Source organism: Cyclopterus lumpus, chromosome 9 (genome assembly GCF_009769545.1).
Source record: "Cyclopterus lumpus isolate fCycLum1 chromosome 9, fCycLum1.pri, whole genome shotgun sequence".
In the NCBI taxonomy this organism is placed as follows: Eukaryota; Metazoa; Chordata; class Actinopteri; order Perciformes; family Cyclopteridae; genus Cyclopterus; species Cyclopterus lumpus.
In genome coordinates, this window is record NC_046974.1 from 19,864,650 (window position 1) to 19,881,523 (window position 16,874).

The window sequence follows — 16,874 nt, forward strand, 5'->3', positions numbered from 1 at the left end:
TTATTATGTTTATGTTTACTAATTGTGTCCAAAGATTATTGTTTTGTAGTGTTGAATGTTTATCTTCAGATTTACATGCAGCCCAGTTGGAGATGGACTCTGTTTATTTGACTTTGACCATTGTGACCATAACTTTATTTCTTAAATCCCAAAACATAATCATTGTGGATGTATTCCTGCTATTTGTACACACCGCTTATGAATGAACAATTGTCAACATACAACATTTTAAAAAAACATACGAATGTATATGCGCTATAGCGGGGCTGACATCGGACTGTAGGACCTCCCCTTGGACCGCTGTAATTTGAACTACCAGCACCATCATGGTGGCGGTAGAAAGAAGAAAAAAAAAGTTAAAACATTGCAGTTCAGACATTCCTCTGTCCCCCGCTTCCGTCGCTCAACCCGTGTACCTTGCCTCAGACTCCAGGTCCTCGTTCTGGCGACGGGGCGCTGCGTGGAAACAAACACCCGACACCAAACGCACCGCGCGGGGTTGGCTCTCGCCGAGCCTCCCCTGAAGTTGGAGATGCACACATGAGGTCTCCCCGACCTGGGTGGTCTCTCTACTTTAGTGAGCTGTTGCTAAGCAGCTAATAATAGTCGTGTTTGCTGAGTAATTTTTGCCCTTCTGGAACCAATCAGATCCAAGAAAGTCCTGCAATCTGACAGCCCCAGAGGCGGGATCTCGAGTCTTTTCTCTCTCTCTCTCTCTCTCTCTCTCTCTCTCTCTCTCTCTCTCTCTCTCTCTCTCTTCACCCCTCCTCCTCCTCCTCCTCCTCCTCCTCCTCTGCCTCCAAATGGAGAGAGGTCTTTTTCTCCTCTTCTATTGAGTCTCAGAGTCGGCCGTGACGCGCGGCTCAGGGGGAAGACCACATAGATCTCACCAGAATGCAACGACCATCGAGGTTTCTCAGCCGACGACTCGTGTATGGGAACCGCTTCGCGCACGCCGCTTTTTGAGAGAAACCGACTTTTTTTGTCAAGACACACGGGGGTGAATGCGGTGAAAAGCGGCGGAGACCTCCGGATCGCGAAATGTTGGGATGGAAGACGCAGACTTTGACTCGCCGTCTCCAACAGGAGTATGAAGCCCTACTTCACGGGTGTGAGATCTCCGAGAGTGAAACTCTGTTGCCTTGGGATATCGCTGCACGCTTTCGGGGAGATACTATAAAGTGGGAAACGGTCTCGCAGTCCCCGCAACATGGCCTCGGCTGCTAATGCGCCCTCCGAGCAGGAAAACCGAGACCCCGATCGGCCGAGGATAACGCGGAGGAACAGGGGGAACTATACCCGCAACGCACCGCTGGATTTGGAGTATTTGCAGCGGCCGAGTTACTGCGACGCGGGCTTTGCTTTGGAGCAAATAACCCAGGTGCTTATTTCTCATCTTAACCAGGCAGCTTTGTGGTCTTGGTTTCATTGTATTCGCCGACAACAACAACAACAACAACAACAAAAAGAAAAGAAAAGAGAAAAAAATAGGTGTCCAAACTATGTCCAGTCGCTGCTAGGTAACGGGACGGGCAGCGGGGGGACACACGGGGGTAAGGCGAGGTCGGAGAGAGCGCAGATTTATGCACAACGTTTACAACCCTTCTCGTGCAACCGGCTTCTGTTTTTTTTCTTTTTTTTTGGAGGGAGGGTGGGGGGATATGAAAACAAGTTGTAGTCGCGCACACACACACGCGCGCACACACACGCACACACACACGCACACACAGCCCACTCGATCCCGCATCCCCAAACTGTAACGGTCTCGGGGCAAAAACATGCCGCTTTCTCCGGCGGTCCACGCCAACCCGTCATTGACTCGTTTTTCATAACAAGCCAGCTTGACGTTTGTTTTTGTTTTTGTTTTCTCTCGTGAGTCGCGCACGAGTTAAGTTGAAGGTTTTGCGTGTGACAGTGTCCACATTTGGGAGACTCGCGTAAAGAAAAAAGAAGAAGAGAAAAAGAAAAGGAAAAAAAAAACCATGTGGCTGCTCTCTTCCGTTCACAAATATTGTGAGTCCTCCCTGTGATGACGGCTCCTCCAGTCCCCCGGGCACAGGCCGGCACACACGGGGACTGGGAGTTGTGTCTGACGCTATTTGTGTTGTTGTTATTGTTTTGTTTTTTACCACATGCACCCTTTCACTGTATCTAATATCAACGTTTGGTGTGTGTGTGTGTGTGTGTGTCAGAGACAAATCACAGCACTCCCAAAATAGATGACCTTCTGTGGACCTGAGACCAATGCCTTTTATTATACTTTCAGTCTATTCATAGGGACCACGCTGTTCTAGTTCACAGCATGATTAAGCATCCAAAGGAAGGGTTTCAGGCTGCATTCTTAAAAATAAGGACACCTCTGTGTGAAACAGAGACACGGGGAAAGTGTATTATCGAGAGAGAGAGAGAGAAAAAAGGCCACCTACTGTATAACTGTGTCTTTTCCCTCCATCCACTCTGGAGATCCGGCTGCAAACCTATTTTGCAGCGCATGCAACACAAACCTCTGACACCCAAATGTCAGCATGTCTTTGTTAGCATCTGCATAACCATCTCGCTGTATGCATATAAATGACAAGAAAAGGACCAGGCTGTGTCTGTGTGTGTGTGTGTGTGGTGTGTGACCTGACCTGTAAGGGATGAAGATCTCTTTCCCTTTTTTGCGTGACTCCTGCTAAGGTTACAGTTTATATGTGTTACTGATATGACACAGCCTGTGGCCCTCGCTTTGGGGAGTCCTTCGTGGTCTCTCGGCGGCCCTCGGGCAGATGCTTGCGTTTCAATCATCACAGGTTAGCGAGCAGAGCGAGACAGTGAATGTTTGTTTTTATTGTTTTTCTGGCCTGACGTCCTGGGAGTGTTCGCGGTCTCAACGCGAATGGTAACAGCCAGTCCTCTCTGATGAAGGTTGCCTTGGCTCAAATATTCTGAAGACTCTTTGACTTAAAACACACTTGGACCATGCTGTGGTTGTCATCTCTTCGCCTGTCTAACGATCCAACCTCTTCTCTCTCGAACCCTGCAGGTGTACCTGTCCAGGTAAGTGCAATGTGTCTGTGTTTGAATGGACAGTGACACCAGGACTCTTGTCTCGTTGCAGGGGAAGGCAACTGGGAGGAAAGCACCTCTATGGCTGAGAGCGAAGTTCCAGAGACTGTTATTCAGGCTGGGCTGTTACATACAAAAGAACTGCGGAAAGTTTTTGGTCGTGGGCCTCATGATTTTCGGAGCGTTCGCCGTGGGCTTAAGGGCAGCTAATCTGGAGACGGACGTGGAGAAACTCTGGGTGGAAGGTAAGACACTTGTGACTTTATGTTTATCTGGTTGTATTGTGTGTGTGTGTGTGTGTGTGAGAGACCTGTAAGGGATGAAGATCTCTTCCCCTTTTTGCATTACTCTTGCTACATGTGTGTGTGTGTGTGTGTGTGTGTGTGTGTGTGTGTGTGCGTGTGTGTGTGTGTGTGTGTGTGTGTGTGCGTGCGTGTGTTTGAATGTCAGATGCCAGAACTGTTCTGTTTTTCCATGCCTTTGAAGCTCTACAATCCCATATTGCGTATTTGGAACGGACATGGGATGGTTTAGATTGGACGAGGAGCGGGTGGGTTGGTGCCACTAAACAAGCCAGGGGGATTGCTTATTGTTTAGGTCCTGGCAAGTGGCCAAGTGAAACTGGAAAAAAAATCATTTCATTTATCTCCTGAATTCATACTCCTTCTGCTTCCCAAACCAAGTCAGATGCACACACAAGCTGTGCGAGAGGTGCCTGCAACTGCACTCAGAAGTGAGGTCGTAATTAAGTTCATAAGAAGCTTTCGTGGGTAGAGGAGATTTTCGTCAAAGCCGCCATTTTGTGAGAGTGTGTGAGTGTGTGTCTGCCTGCCCCCAGCAGTTGAATGCTCAGAGACTGTGTGTGGTCCCGTTTTGGACAGCTCTCAACTTTCCGAAAAGATTTGTCTCTGGCTGCATGGAAAAAGCGGAGCGAGGAAAGGAACTCGTGTTTGTGGAGTGGATAGGCCGCTCACTCAGTCCTCCTTGTTGTTATTGTTGTTGTTGTTGTTGTTTTCTATCAGAAACAACTTATGAAGACTGAACACTTGAAGTAAAAACAGGGGGGGACTGTGTATATGGGTGGTGCTTTGGGGGGTAGGGGGGGGGGGGGGTTGTAAGGGGAAGGGGCTGTGCTTATTTTTTTCTCCTTTCCTTTGATCCGCATTCCTGCACTTAGGGGCTAGAGTCGGCTGTAGGAGTCATGAATGGAGGAGCAGATTTTGCTCCTGGTAAATAAACCTGAATAGGTATTTCAATATTTCTTTGCTCATGGCAAAAAAAAAAGAGAAACAAATTAGTAGTTGTTGTCACGTTTGCATGCTCGCCTTTTGCTGGTTTCATCCCATTTTATCTTCCCACCCTCAAATACACACACACACACACACACACACACACACACATACACACACACAATAAAATGTATGGCTCATGAGATCGAGCATTAAAGTGGACGGATCAAACAGCCTCCTCCTCCCCCGGGTTGGCTGTTCTCTCCCTTTGGTTGCTGCCGCAGGGTCTGACCGGCAGCGTGTTCTTCTAATCTGCGGCGCAGGCGCAGTCGGCTCAGGTTTAGACGGAGGGCAGCCTCCTCTGTACAGGACTCCTGATTGTAGCCTGAGGAACACACTTGTTTTCACACTCCTTTTCACATGTCAGACCCCGGTCATGTGCACCGCGGCGAGGGGCTCCACACCAAACTGAATGTTATGACAGACCCGTGATGAAATATATTGTTTGGAGCACACAGAAGGACAACAGAGAAGTACATTATGCTTTAAGCTTATGCCCCCCCCCCCCCCCAATAGCAGCTCCTTTATCTCATGGAGCAGCAAAATGCAAACCTTTTTTACAGCCACATTTTAAGTCTACAGGGAATGAAATGTGTTATATACTCAAGTCATTTACTGAGTTCCAAATACCTTTTTTGGGGTATGTCAGGGGGGAAAAGCCCTGGTTACTTGTGTTTGGGATTTCGCATTTTTCTTGTTTTAAGACTCAGGTATTGGAAGAAAGAAAAGAAAAACACCAGCCCCATTGCACTATTGTCATTACACTAAATTTACTGGCACATAACTGATGATTCAATTGTTATATCGCCTTTCTTTTTGCTCGGGTTTTCCTTTACTCTGTAGTGTTTACAGCATAGAGTTTTAGGATTGTCAGACCAGGCTCGCTTTATGTTAAAACAAGCCTATTAACCTCTGGTAGGCGTCTACAACGTGGACTCGCACAGGGCTCATGCCAATACATGGAGACCTGCTCACACACACACACACACACACACACACACACACTGATAAAGAGACTGGGCTGTGGTGGTTTCCTAGGTCCCGGTACGTGAGGGGTTCCAGATGTTGATAGGGAGAGATCTGTTTGTTTAGATTAGACTGCACAGCTGAGGGATAGATCAGTTCTGCCTGGACCGCGAATCGCTGTGCTGGGCCGTGCTGGGGGACTGGCCCATCGTCTGAGAGGAAAAAGAGGAGAGAGGAGGAGAGGACAGAGCGGCTGTTTATGTTTCATTTGGAACTGCCCTCCAATAGGCGACCCGTGGACGACCCCGCCTGGAAGCTGTGTGGCCTGTGGACACACGCACGCACACACACACACACACACACACACACACACACAATACACCCAGCTCATACTCGTTCTTTTAATTCCTTTACAGTCAACCAGAGCTGCATTTCGTTCGGTGGTCTCACGACGTGTCCGTCGTCACCTGCCTCCTGCCGGTGCCGAGGCCTACGGCAGACCACCGCTTGCTGCGTAAAAACCGGAGTAGACTGGCGTGTTTATTTTGCGCGCTGTCATGTGCAGAAGCTTTTCGCGGGGATTGTCTCTTCTCACAGTGCTCACTCGGCACTGTTTATAAACACTCGGACACAGGAAGTTCTGTTTATCAGACAAAGCGACAGAGACCAATTGGGAGTGAGACGCACGACCTGCACAAAGAGGCGATTGTGTCAAATCGACGAGGATGTATGGGGGTTCGGGGAACGCTTTTTATGTTTTAAAGTCTTTTTTCCCCTTCCTAGACTACATGCAAATGATAGCGGTGTGTATTTAGGGCAGATGGCAGCCGCACTGCAGATAACTGCTGCGTTTATGCCCACTGTGACACTCACAGGAAACTAGTGGCTCCAACAGGAAGTTGTAGTATTGTGGTCTCCAGTCCCCCCCACCCCCCCATCCGCTCTGTGTGCTTTCCTCATTGTCCGACCGCATGCCTACATTGGCCCGCGTTTGACTTCAGAGGCATCCTCGGGTTTCAGATTGCCGGCGATTCTAGATGATCATGCGATGATTAACCGTAAGCCGCGTTCAGGGAGCAGAGGAGAGGAGTAAGAAGTCCCTCCTCGCTACAAATGGAAAACGGATCACATCCTATGGCATTCTGGGTTAAGGCAAACACAGGCCAAATTGTAAAGAAAATAGCAGCGCCCCCTGCCTCTAATTAAAACAGTATCGCGTAAACATTGGCCTTCCTGTAGGACGGGGGCCCCCCACCCGCTCACTCCTCTGCTTCGGTTTCTGTGCTGAGGGAGGAGCTGAGGGCCTGTGTTGATGGGTGAGAGAAGGTGCAGGCAGGAGAACATTTTGGAAGGGTTGAAGATGAAGCCGGGGGGATTGAGCGGGTGAGATGGAGCTGCACCTTGATCTCGGCCGAGTCGTGGTTAGCCTGTAGCTTTGGTAACGCATTCGTCGTGGACGCAGAGATAAGTGCGAGCGATTTCAAGTTGAAATGAGTTTCATGGTCTCCAGATTTATTGGCCGGGCTGGGGCACAGAGGGCTACGGAGTGTAGCCTCGCGGCTACAGACTGAGGAGGCCCCAGGTCCCGGAGCACTTTCTTGGGGTGGGGGTGGGGGTATAAGTGTAGAGGCCAGGGGCCATGGGGGTAGACCTCTGGGACCCTGAGGTCATCTTGCGGAGGCCCCGCTATTTAAAACCTCACCTGATACTCGCCCTGTGGCCTGGGTGCAGAGTGAAGACTCGCAGCAGAGCAGGGAGGGAGGCCGGGTGGAGGACGGGAGGGGCGGAGGAAATGCAGCAGAAGTTGCAGCTGTCACCAGCCATTGCTCGTGTCCTGTATATGGGTCTCTACGCATTTGCATTTGTACGGGTGCGTCTCACGTGAGCCAGATGTTGTTCCGAGACAGTCTTGCACTTTATGAGTTTGTGTTTAACCTTTTGACATCTGTCCTCCAGCAGAGGGCAGTGAATCTGATCTGTCATCTTTTGCTTTAATCTCTGATTTTTCTGGATTATCATCCAAACTCAAATGTTCGACTTCCCCATTAATGCGGGTGGTCATTCCTGCTGTCACGCCGGAATATACGTCGAGGAACGATGCGACAGGGAGGAGGCAAAGACCCGCTCCCCTGAATGTGCCTTATTTATGTTTTGCCTGCTTTCGGTTTATTCCTGAAATCAATATGTGACCGTTCAAAACGGTGCCCACCCATGTGTGTGCAGCCCGATTCAAGGCTTCAGATTCCAGTCTGATGGGGCCAACGGTTCTTCTTTCGAAAGCAACTCCCCCGCTCGCTCGCATTTCTGTTTTTGTATCCAGTGCGATTAAGAGCCGAGTTGACAGAGTTGGTGGTTGTTTTGTTGTTTTGCTGGTAATGGCAGCGGAGAGGGGAGCGGTATGATGTTAAGTGCATGCGGAAGAAGCCCTGACATCCTTTCTTGTGGACAAAGATATGGAGGATGAAGAGAGCCCTGAATGTGGTGTCTCCACTGAGAGGATTGTGGTTTGCATGATTGAATTATCTGGCGTTTGATGTGTATGGAAGCATTGATACATGCATGGATGCATGCACACACACACACACACACACACACACACACACACACACACACACACACACACACACACACACACACACTCACATACGCAGAGAGGCTTTGCAGTTCTGGTTCCGCGAGCGAGTAGGTGGTTGACCAGGGCTGGCATGGCGGGCTATTTCTCCTCTTTATTAATCCTTTTTCCTCCTCTTTCACTCTGTCTCCAACTGCTTTCATTCAGCAGCCGCAAGCAATCAAACACACACCCACACACACACACACACACTCACTACATAGAGTCATCCATCTTTCTCTCTCCATCAGCACAGTTGCACACAAACGTGAGCGTACATGCTTTAAAAAAAAAGAACTGGCCTCCAATTAGGTTTGTGTTTATCCGTTTTCTACAAACAGGATTAAAGCTCTATAGAAGGAATAACATTCCAGCATGTTGTGTTAAACTTTACGAGTTGATGAAAAGTGCAGGCCTGCCGGTGAGGGATTTAGTGTGGGGAAACATTGCGCCTCTGGTACTGTACACAGACTTGCAGCACTGTTTTCTCAGGCTACCTCTCCCTCACTTGAAAGCAGTTTTGTGTGTCTCACCCCTACCTGGCGAAGGTACATTTCAGATAACGTTAAATCTGCTCGCTAACCATGCTCTGTGTGTGTGTGTGTGTGTGTGTGTGTGTGTGTGTGTGTGTGTGTGTGTGTGTGTGTGTATGCACTCCCCATTCATAAATGACATCCTGAGATGCATCAAAGCTCTCTGTTTACATTTTGCATTCTTTCAGGCGCTCTTATTCAAAAACCAGAGCCCTGCGAATGACCGACCACAGGAGACTGTGGAGAGAATTACCCTCCCCCCTCTACCTCCTTCTCCTTTCTCTCTCTCTCTCTCTCTCTCTTCTATCCCTCTCTTTTCCCGTCTGCCAGAAAGGTCTCTCTCTTTACCCGAGCCTCCTCCTCCCTCCTCCACCACCACCACTCCCCCGTCCCTGGCTGGAGAGAGTGGCCTCAGAATGCCAGATGTATTACAGAGTGAGCCACGGCAATGTAAACACTCAGCCCTGCCATGAGAGCAGGGTGGTCTGGCCTCCCTCCTTCCCTTCCCTCGCCTACCCTCCCTCCCTCTTCCCCTTTCCTCTCTTCCCTCCCTCACAGCGCTGACTGCCAGAGGGGTGGAGAAAGTACAAAACAGCAGAGGGTGTGTGTGTGTGTGTGTGTGTGTGTGTGTGTGTGTGTGTGTGTGTGTGCGCGTGTGTGTTTGGGGGTTGGGGGGTAGACTGAGCGAGGGAAGAAGCAGGAGTATAGTAGCAGTAGTGTGTTTGTGTTTTGGCTGCAGTGCCTACCGTACTCCAGGAGAGAGATCGGGGGTGTGGATTGATGCCTTTCAGACTGCAGCGCCTGCAGAGAATGGTTCACGCGAACGCATTATAAACATCTCCAAATTGTGTGTGTCGTTGGAATTTCTCAGCCCCCTCTGGCACACATGGGTTACGTACGTAGCAGTATAGTTCATTGCAATTCCTACAGCACAACGTCATAGAACCTGGCAGCCGCAGCGGTTACACAAGTACCACACATGCACACGCAAAAGCATAAAGATAGAGTGATATAAAACATTTCCTCTCCCAGATGATTGAGAGGTTTGGGCTCCAGATTAAGTCAGTATGCGTCAGAGTGAAATAGTCTCCTGAAGTGAGACCGCCCTGCGAGTCTGGCTGAAGCATGAGGACATTGGGAACTTGTGACTCGGCCGTTGTGTTATAAAGTGCAGCGAGGCTTGATGGGCAGGACTTCTTTTCACTTTTGTCATTGTCTTCCTCTTTTTTTCCGTTAAGACATTTACATCCGACAGTTTTGTCCAGGACGGCTCGCAGCGAGCGCAGAGGACACATTTAGTGTAGGAAAAAAGACGAGCGTCGGCACACTGACTGAATAAAGGCCACGTTTCAAACCCACCTGGGCGAAATCCCTAAAACGTTGACTTCTTCAGTGTGAGCTTGAAAGCTTTTAATCGAGTGTGCCGATACAGTTGTCCCACTCACAGCGATTGCAACTTTGTGCTGTATTATTTATTTAAAGCCGCTTATCTTATCCATATTTGTTTGTATCAACAATGAATCAAATGTCTGTGCAATGGGAAAGGGATAACAAACCCACACAGATGGTAACCAACTCCGTAGTTACCCTCTGCTCTCCAGAGCGTCTTTCAGTTCATTGTTGTTTTTTTTTCCGACCGCAGCTTTACTGTTTTGGTTCACTCTCTCCGCTCTCATCAGCGTCAACTTTTGGCTGCAACAGGCATTCGTGGTAAAGTTGGTGACTAACAGGAAGCATTTAGCAGCTATAGAGCCAGACCTTTCCCTCAGGAGTTGGCAGGCATCAAAACGGAGCTAAAAGGAGAGCGAATATTGGACTTGCATTCAGGTCGCCAAACGACTAAGCGACCGTTCGCTTTCCCGTTCACCATATCAACTGGTGGCCCAAAAAACATTTAATTACGAGGTAACGAGACCTACGTTTCGTGGTGGCACCCCTATTGATTATTTTTGAAATGATACACAGCCCAGGTAAAGGTAACATTAAGGTAAAAATAAAGTAAGTGGAAAATAATGCGGTTTATTTTTGTCTTCCTCCCGTTCACACTTTCTCTGTTTCTTCTATTCCACACTTTGTAATGTGGGATTTTGGGACACCTGGAATCATGGGCCATCTTTCCAGGAAATGACAGAGAGATGGCTGGTTGAGATCGGCTGTTGAGGCTCATGTCACAGTCTGTTATGGCTGGGCTGCGGGCCAATCACAGGGCGGTCCATGTAGCAGGGGGGGGGGGGGGGGTCACCTGGCTTGCATTGGACAGGCACTGACAGAAGTTACAGGGTGAGAATTTTTCTCCCAACTGAGCTGGAGTTGATGGAAGAGTTGTTTGTCTAATTCTTTTTTTTTTTATGTCGCTTGATTTACGAAAACAAAAGAGTCGACTGTGGAGAGTTTTTTAAACGCGTTTGCATCACTGACAGTGACTTCCTCTCAAATGCACCAATTAATACATCATTTGTCTGATGTGTATTTTGAATCAACCACTGCACGCACATGCTACAACAACTTTCTGTCAGCATTGTATTGCCCTACTACTCTTTCCACTGCTCTGTGAATCCATTGGCATTGAATAGGATTTTTCTTTTTTCGGGGTGGGGGGTTGGGAGGGGAGAGTGGGACCTGAATGAAGGCAGCAACGTGGAAGAATCTGCCCATTGAGGAGTGTGTGAATGTACACCTCGGGCCCAGGGAAAGCTGTATTGGGAGCCAGCCGTCTGCTAAATACACCCATTTTAGGGTCTGCAGGGGCCGGACAGGTGATTAGCATAATCAGGGGCGAGGGGAGCCATACATATGGTAATGCTGCAGTTGGGGGGTGAGGGTTGGTGGTATGGGTGGGGGTTCAGATAGGAGGGTGGGCAGCTGGGGTGTCACATTTGTGTCAGGGGTCGGGGTGCTCGGGGGTGTGTAGCTGCATGAGGTGACACTCTGCTACAGAGGCACGTCAGAGCACTCCCTGTTTCTGGACACTTCTTCCTCTCTCTCTCTCTCTCTCTCTTTTCCTCTTTGTTTGTGGTCTTCTTCTTCTTCTTCTTCTTCTTTTTCTTCTTCTTCTTCTTCTTCTTCTTCTTCTTCTTCTTCTTCTTCTTCGTGAGCAGCCCCCTCCACTGTGAAAGCTGAAAAGAAGAGAGGGGGAGCAAGAGAGTTAGAGGGAGAGTGGGGGGGGCTCAACATGGGTCAGATAGGGTCTCAGCTCTCAGTGAGGCTTTTCATCACATATTTGTGGCTGTGTGCACACCTGCATTGCAGAGCCTGCATTCAGAACTGGAAATACTGCTGTGTGTGCTGCTACCACAGGCCCCACAGCTACTGCTGCTCCGATGCTGCTGTAACAGGGAGAGAGAATTCAGCTTGTCCACTCAAGAGACTTTTCTGACTCCAGAAAAGGCAAAAGTTGCAAATTAGTACAGCAAAATCAAGCCGTTGGGGTAAAAGTTGTTACTTTGACAGGAGACTGGCCCATTTTGCTACCCAGCTATTGTAAAATATGTTCATATAGTTGGAAGACATTCACACATCTCATCTTCGCAATGTAATAAGTTCTCATTATCTTCAGCCACACCTTAATGGCCGCAGAGAATTGTCGACATCTACCTCGCCGTTTGTCTATCAAGGTGTACGGTGGCAGCAATGATGATAAGCGGCTAATATTTACTTGGCATAAACATCCCAGAAGCAAAGATGGACTGAGGGGCAGACTGAGAGTGACAGCAGATGGTAGGAGGGAGAGGCAGACACATGGTGGAGGAGGGCAACAGGTGGGTTCCTCTTGGTGATCAAAGCGCTGTCAGGTGATTGGCAGTGGCAGCTGAGAAGGAGACAAACTGAAAGGAGGAGAACAAAGAGGAGGTTCTGCGGGGGGACTAACTGTGGGAGACTGACCAGTGGCAAGGACCAAGCAAGATCAAATGTTTCAGAAAAGGATGCAACTGGGAACAACACAAATGTATCTCTGGTCTGCCTTCTGTATGTTGATCTTTCTTAATATTAATTGCTAAACAGTTACCTATTTTTCAATGTACCTGTAGTTCTATTTATCTATACAGATTTGTGGGGGTTTGGAGATTTGGGCAATGGAGATGTCTGCAATTCTCTTGACAAAAATAATAGGACTGTAAGCACCGGGCCTTTAGTGCTAAACAAAGGTTACACAATAATCCACAGACTTTGTTTGAGCAATTTCATGTTAGAACTATGTTTGAGAGAATATAGTCTCATTTTATTGGAGAGAAGGCAGACATCTCTACGGCCGATTTCGCCCAAACTTGAGGCCACTCGCACCAAAACTCATCTCAAATTGATAAATGGCACTATAGGTAAAAGGATAAAAAGTGTATTTTTGATTTTCGAGTGAGCTGTCCCTTTAAGTAACTTGAAAATCAGCCTTTATCACAGAAGCAGCTTTGTCTGTTTTTTCAAATGTGAGCCCTTTGATTTGTTAGATCTGATCCTGTAAATGCAGATGATGATATTTATATCTTAACAATTGCCTTATCTGATAAGGTAACATGAATAAATATCATGTTAAAAGTAACTTCTCATGCAACAAGTGTTGCCTCACATTTGAGGTATTTTCTTTTTATCTCTTCCTGTCAATCTGACATATCAAATCTGTATAAAGAGTTCCGATTCAAAGGAGCATCTCATTCATATATTGGCTTTGTTAAACTATCAAAGCATTTAGCTATTTTTGTAGCTTTCCATTTTCCATCCTGATGTTACTGTCAGTGCTCTGCAAAAAGCTGTGGAGTCCTCTTCCTTTCCTCTGGCGGTATAGGGGGCTCAGCGTATGGGAGGTCGATGTAGACTTGGTGGCAGAGAGATGACCTGGTTTTGGGGGGCTTCCTCCTCACCACAGGGGGTCCCTGCTGAGAGGGGCCCTAATCCAGCTAATCCTTTCTCTGCACACACACACACACACGCACACACACAAAGATGTGTTTAGCCCCACACACCTACATACAGTATATTCATGTGTGCATGCATGAGGTCCCGCACGTGCATAAAAGAGCCATTTAGCATCTTCTTACTAGGTCAGATTTTTACATCAGACCTCTGCTGGCGCTGGCGAAAAAATCACACGAGGGCTTCAAACTGGCTCTAGATCTGCTGAACGGTGTTTGCCGCCTGTGCATGTTTTCCCTGAAAGTGAGGGATGCTTCCGTTGTCAGGAGTAAGAGATGTGCAGGGGGTGGGGCTACGCCGTTGTGTCTTGCATGGAAAAGAGAGAAATTTGGCAAGAGGAAAAGGGGGGGGTCGGGGGTGGGTGGGCTGGCTTTGACAGAGGGGCCGGGCTGATTGCCATCATGATCTGGCCAATCACGGAGCAGAGCTGAATGGAGCAAAGAGAGAGAAAATGAGAGTATAAAGATGAGGAGGAGTTCAGAACTGAAAGGAGGGAGGGGGGTGATGTCAGTTCCTTAGAAACCTGCTTTCTCTCCCCTCGTCCCCACCTCCCCCCGTTCCCCTACTTTGAGAATAGGGGGGACCAGGGGTTAATGTTATGCAACACACTGAATACCCGCACTTAGTGCTCCAATACAGTGACACACATTGGCCTGCTTCTCCTCTTCTTCTCCTCTTCTTCTCTTTTCTTCTTCTCGTCCTTTCTCACTTTGATTCTGGTATATTTTGGAGACGTGCTTAGTTAAGAAATGTTTTTGATCAGTCACCAGGCAACATACGCAACACAGGCACGTTTTCTTTCTCACCAAAAAGTTGTCCAAAATCCAACGTCGGTTAATGAGTCTTTTGTCAATTGATGACAAGAGTTTAAAAAGTTGATTCAATGATAATCAAGTGATATTATTTAACACATAAGGCTGGAGAATATATCGATATTGTGATATGAGACTATATATTGTTTTAGATTCATAACACAACATGAGTGTTGTCTTTTTCTGGTTTTAAAGACTGCACCACAGTAAAAGCAAAGTGTAATTTTCAGAACCTTTCTTGCTCTTCTATTTGCTCTTTGCCCGCTTAGTCATAATACCCACATTACTGATGATCGTTTCTCAAAAATCTCTTTGCGCAAATATTTTGTAAAAGCAAACGGTCAAACCTTCAATATCGTCACAATATTGTTTCTGTGAGCATGTTTAAGGCCTCACTTCAAAAGAATAATCTACAATCAAAAGCAAATTGGTTGAAAGAGAAGAGAGTTGACGCAGAAAGGACAGAACGAGGGCGAGAAAGAAAGCGAGTGAACAACGGCGCTGGCACAGGAAGCGCTTGAAAGCCAGTGATACTTTGGTTCAGGTCACAGCAGCCGATTCCTGGAGCGGGACACCTTCAAGATATCAACACATGCCGGGTTCAACCAGTTTTCTGAGGAGACGGAATATGGGGATATGTGTCATTGAAGAAACACAGCTGTGTGTACACACACCACGCGCACTCGCTCGCTTGTGCGTCCGCGCACACTCACACACGCGCACATTTTCTTGGTCCAGCTGGGGTGTTAATTTCACCCCGAGGCTGTGCGAGTGTTAACCCCAAAACGCTGTAACCTTGTGAAGTGTGGAATTCTCTAAGCCCGAGGCCGTGATGTGCTGTTTCCTGTAGAGAAAGCGTACATTCCATCGACTTGTCCCATTCCTCGCTGCTTGCAAGTCCACAACTTTTCAATGTGTTCAAAACACACAGTGCGTTCTTTCTGAGCTCGTCCTCCCATCTTTTTTTTGCTTTTTTTCCACTCAGACCTCTCCTCATCCCCTCGCACATTTCGAAACTGAAAATGAATGCACCCCTTTCCCCATACCATTTCTCCCATGTTCCTCCATGGCAGTGCACCTGAACCAAGCCTCGGGCTATATGAGTGTTGAGTGGGCCTGACAAGTCGACTTGTTAGTGCCCTGTCAGTGTGCATAGAGTCTAAATCAGTTCCATGCGTGCTCTTTTGAAGGGAGGGCTGGTGTAATGTAGCCGTGTTGCCGGCCTCGCAGTGAAAAGCATGTCGCTCCGGTTAGCCCGGGCCTGCTATTAATGATGAGTATTATAAACATGCCTTCAGACAGGATCAGATGGGAATGCTGTTTGGGTCCAGAAAAAAAGAAATCAAGTGTGTTCTCGTAATGCCCCAAGACATAGCCCCCTCCCTCCTGTTCCCTTGGTCTGACTGGGTGGTCCGGCTCAGCAGAACAGGCATGCTTATGTTCAACTTTAATGCCATTACAATGGGCTGAAGATATTCAATGTATATGCCTGCTGTTGCACGAATCGAGCAGAATTGTTAAATTGGATTAGGCATAATAAAATGTTGCAGAGTTTTCACACAGTCGACCTTCTCTCACTGAGCATGTTTTGTGTGTGTGTGTGTGTGTGTGTGAGTGAGAGAGAGAGATCAAGTGAAAGAAGATGACTATAAATTGCCTGAGCTTTCACCGAGCGTTCAGTCACTGTTGATGGAGGAGCTCAAATCCTCTGCTCGTAAATCAGACGCAGATACACCGAACTAAAGGATGCACACGCACACACACACACATCTCAGGCTGCTTGTGGGCCACTTTTTGAGGGTATTCAGTGTTTACCCTTGCATTTGACTGAAAATGTGTTCATGCTTGTATGACAGCAATTGGCCGCATTTGTCCGTGTGTGTTTGCGAGAGAGACTTTGCCAGACTTGCCTTGGCTGTACTGGGGTGGAGCAGAGCAGCTAAACGGGCCTGAAAGGCTGCTTTTGTAGCTCGGGCTAGCTGAGAGCTCAGAGCACACGCACAGGGCTTAGCCCCACCACGATATGGGAGCAAAGCCTGGAAGTGAGTCTCTCTCTCTTTCTCTCTCTCTCTCTCTCTCTCTCTCTCTCTCTCTCTCTCTCTCTCTCTCTCTATCAAGCGCATACTGTCACACACAAACATAAAATTGGGGTTCGAAAGATAGAAATGTTTTCATGATATGTGGATTTGTTTGAATGATGTTACTCTTTTGGCTTTTTGTAGTGGTGCACCTTTAGCAAAGCTCACCTTAAGCAAAGTGCTTTTGTTTGAGATACAAGTGTGATAAGGGCCCGGGCAGGCAGAGATGTCTCTGAGTGAGATTTTCTCAGGATCACTTCTTGAGTCACATATACACACACACACACACACACACACACACACACACACATACACACACGTCATGTGCGAAAACATCTGCAGCTCAAGAAGTGATCCGGTGCAAATCAAATCCAGAGACATTTAGGTGAGAAAGGTTAAGAGTTTAATTTGGAAGGATTTGATGGTTGTATAATGTTGCTTAGACACTCATGCCACCATCTTTACATCATGACCACAATGGAAATAAGAAAAGAGTGATCAATGCAAACTTTGGTAGTCAGTGTGTGTTTTTTGCAGCAAAAAAATAACTTTTGAGTGCATGGAACATGAAACGAATTTAAAATATGCATTGAAAAATAATAATAAATAATAAAAAATACAGTAAATAACAA

At 47.6% G+C, this 16,874-nt stretch overlaps 1 protein-coding gene across 1 annotated transcript in view; it reads left to right on the forward strand.

The window, feature by feature from the left end:
• Positions 1-1,080: 1,080 nt before the first annotated feature.
• Positions 1,081-16,874, forward strand: part of ptch1 (patched 1) — a 44,025-nt gene continuing 28,231 nt past the window's right edge. The window contains exons 1-2 of the mRNA XM_034541634.1: positions 1,081-1,381; positions 3,101-3,293. Coding sequence (XP_034397525.1) covers positions 1,211-1,381; positions 3,101-3,293 — 364 coding nt within the window. The 5' untranslated portion in view covers positions 1,081-1,210. The remainder of the gene's footprint in view (positions 1,382-3,100; positions 3,294-16,874) is intronic.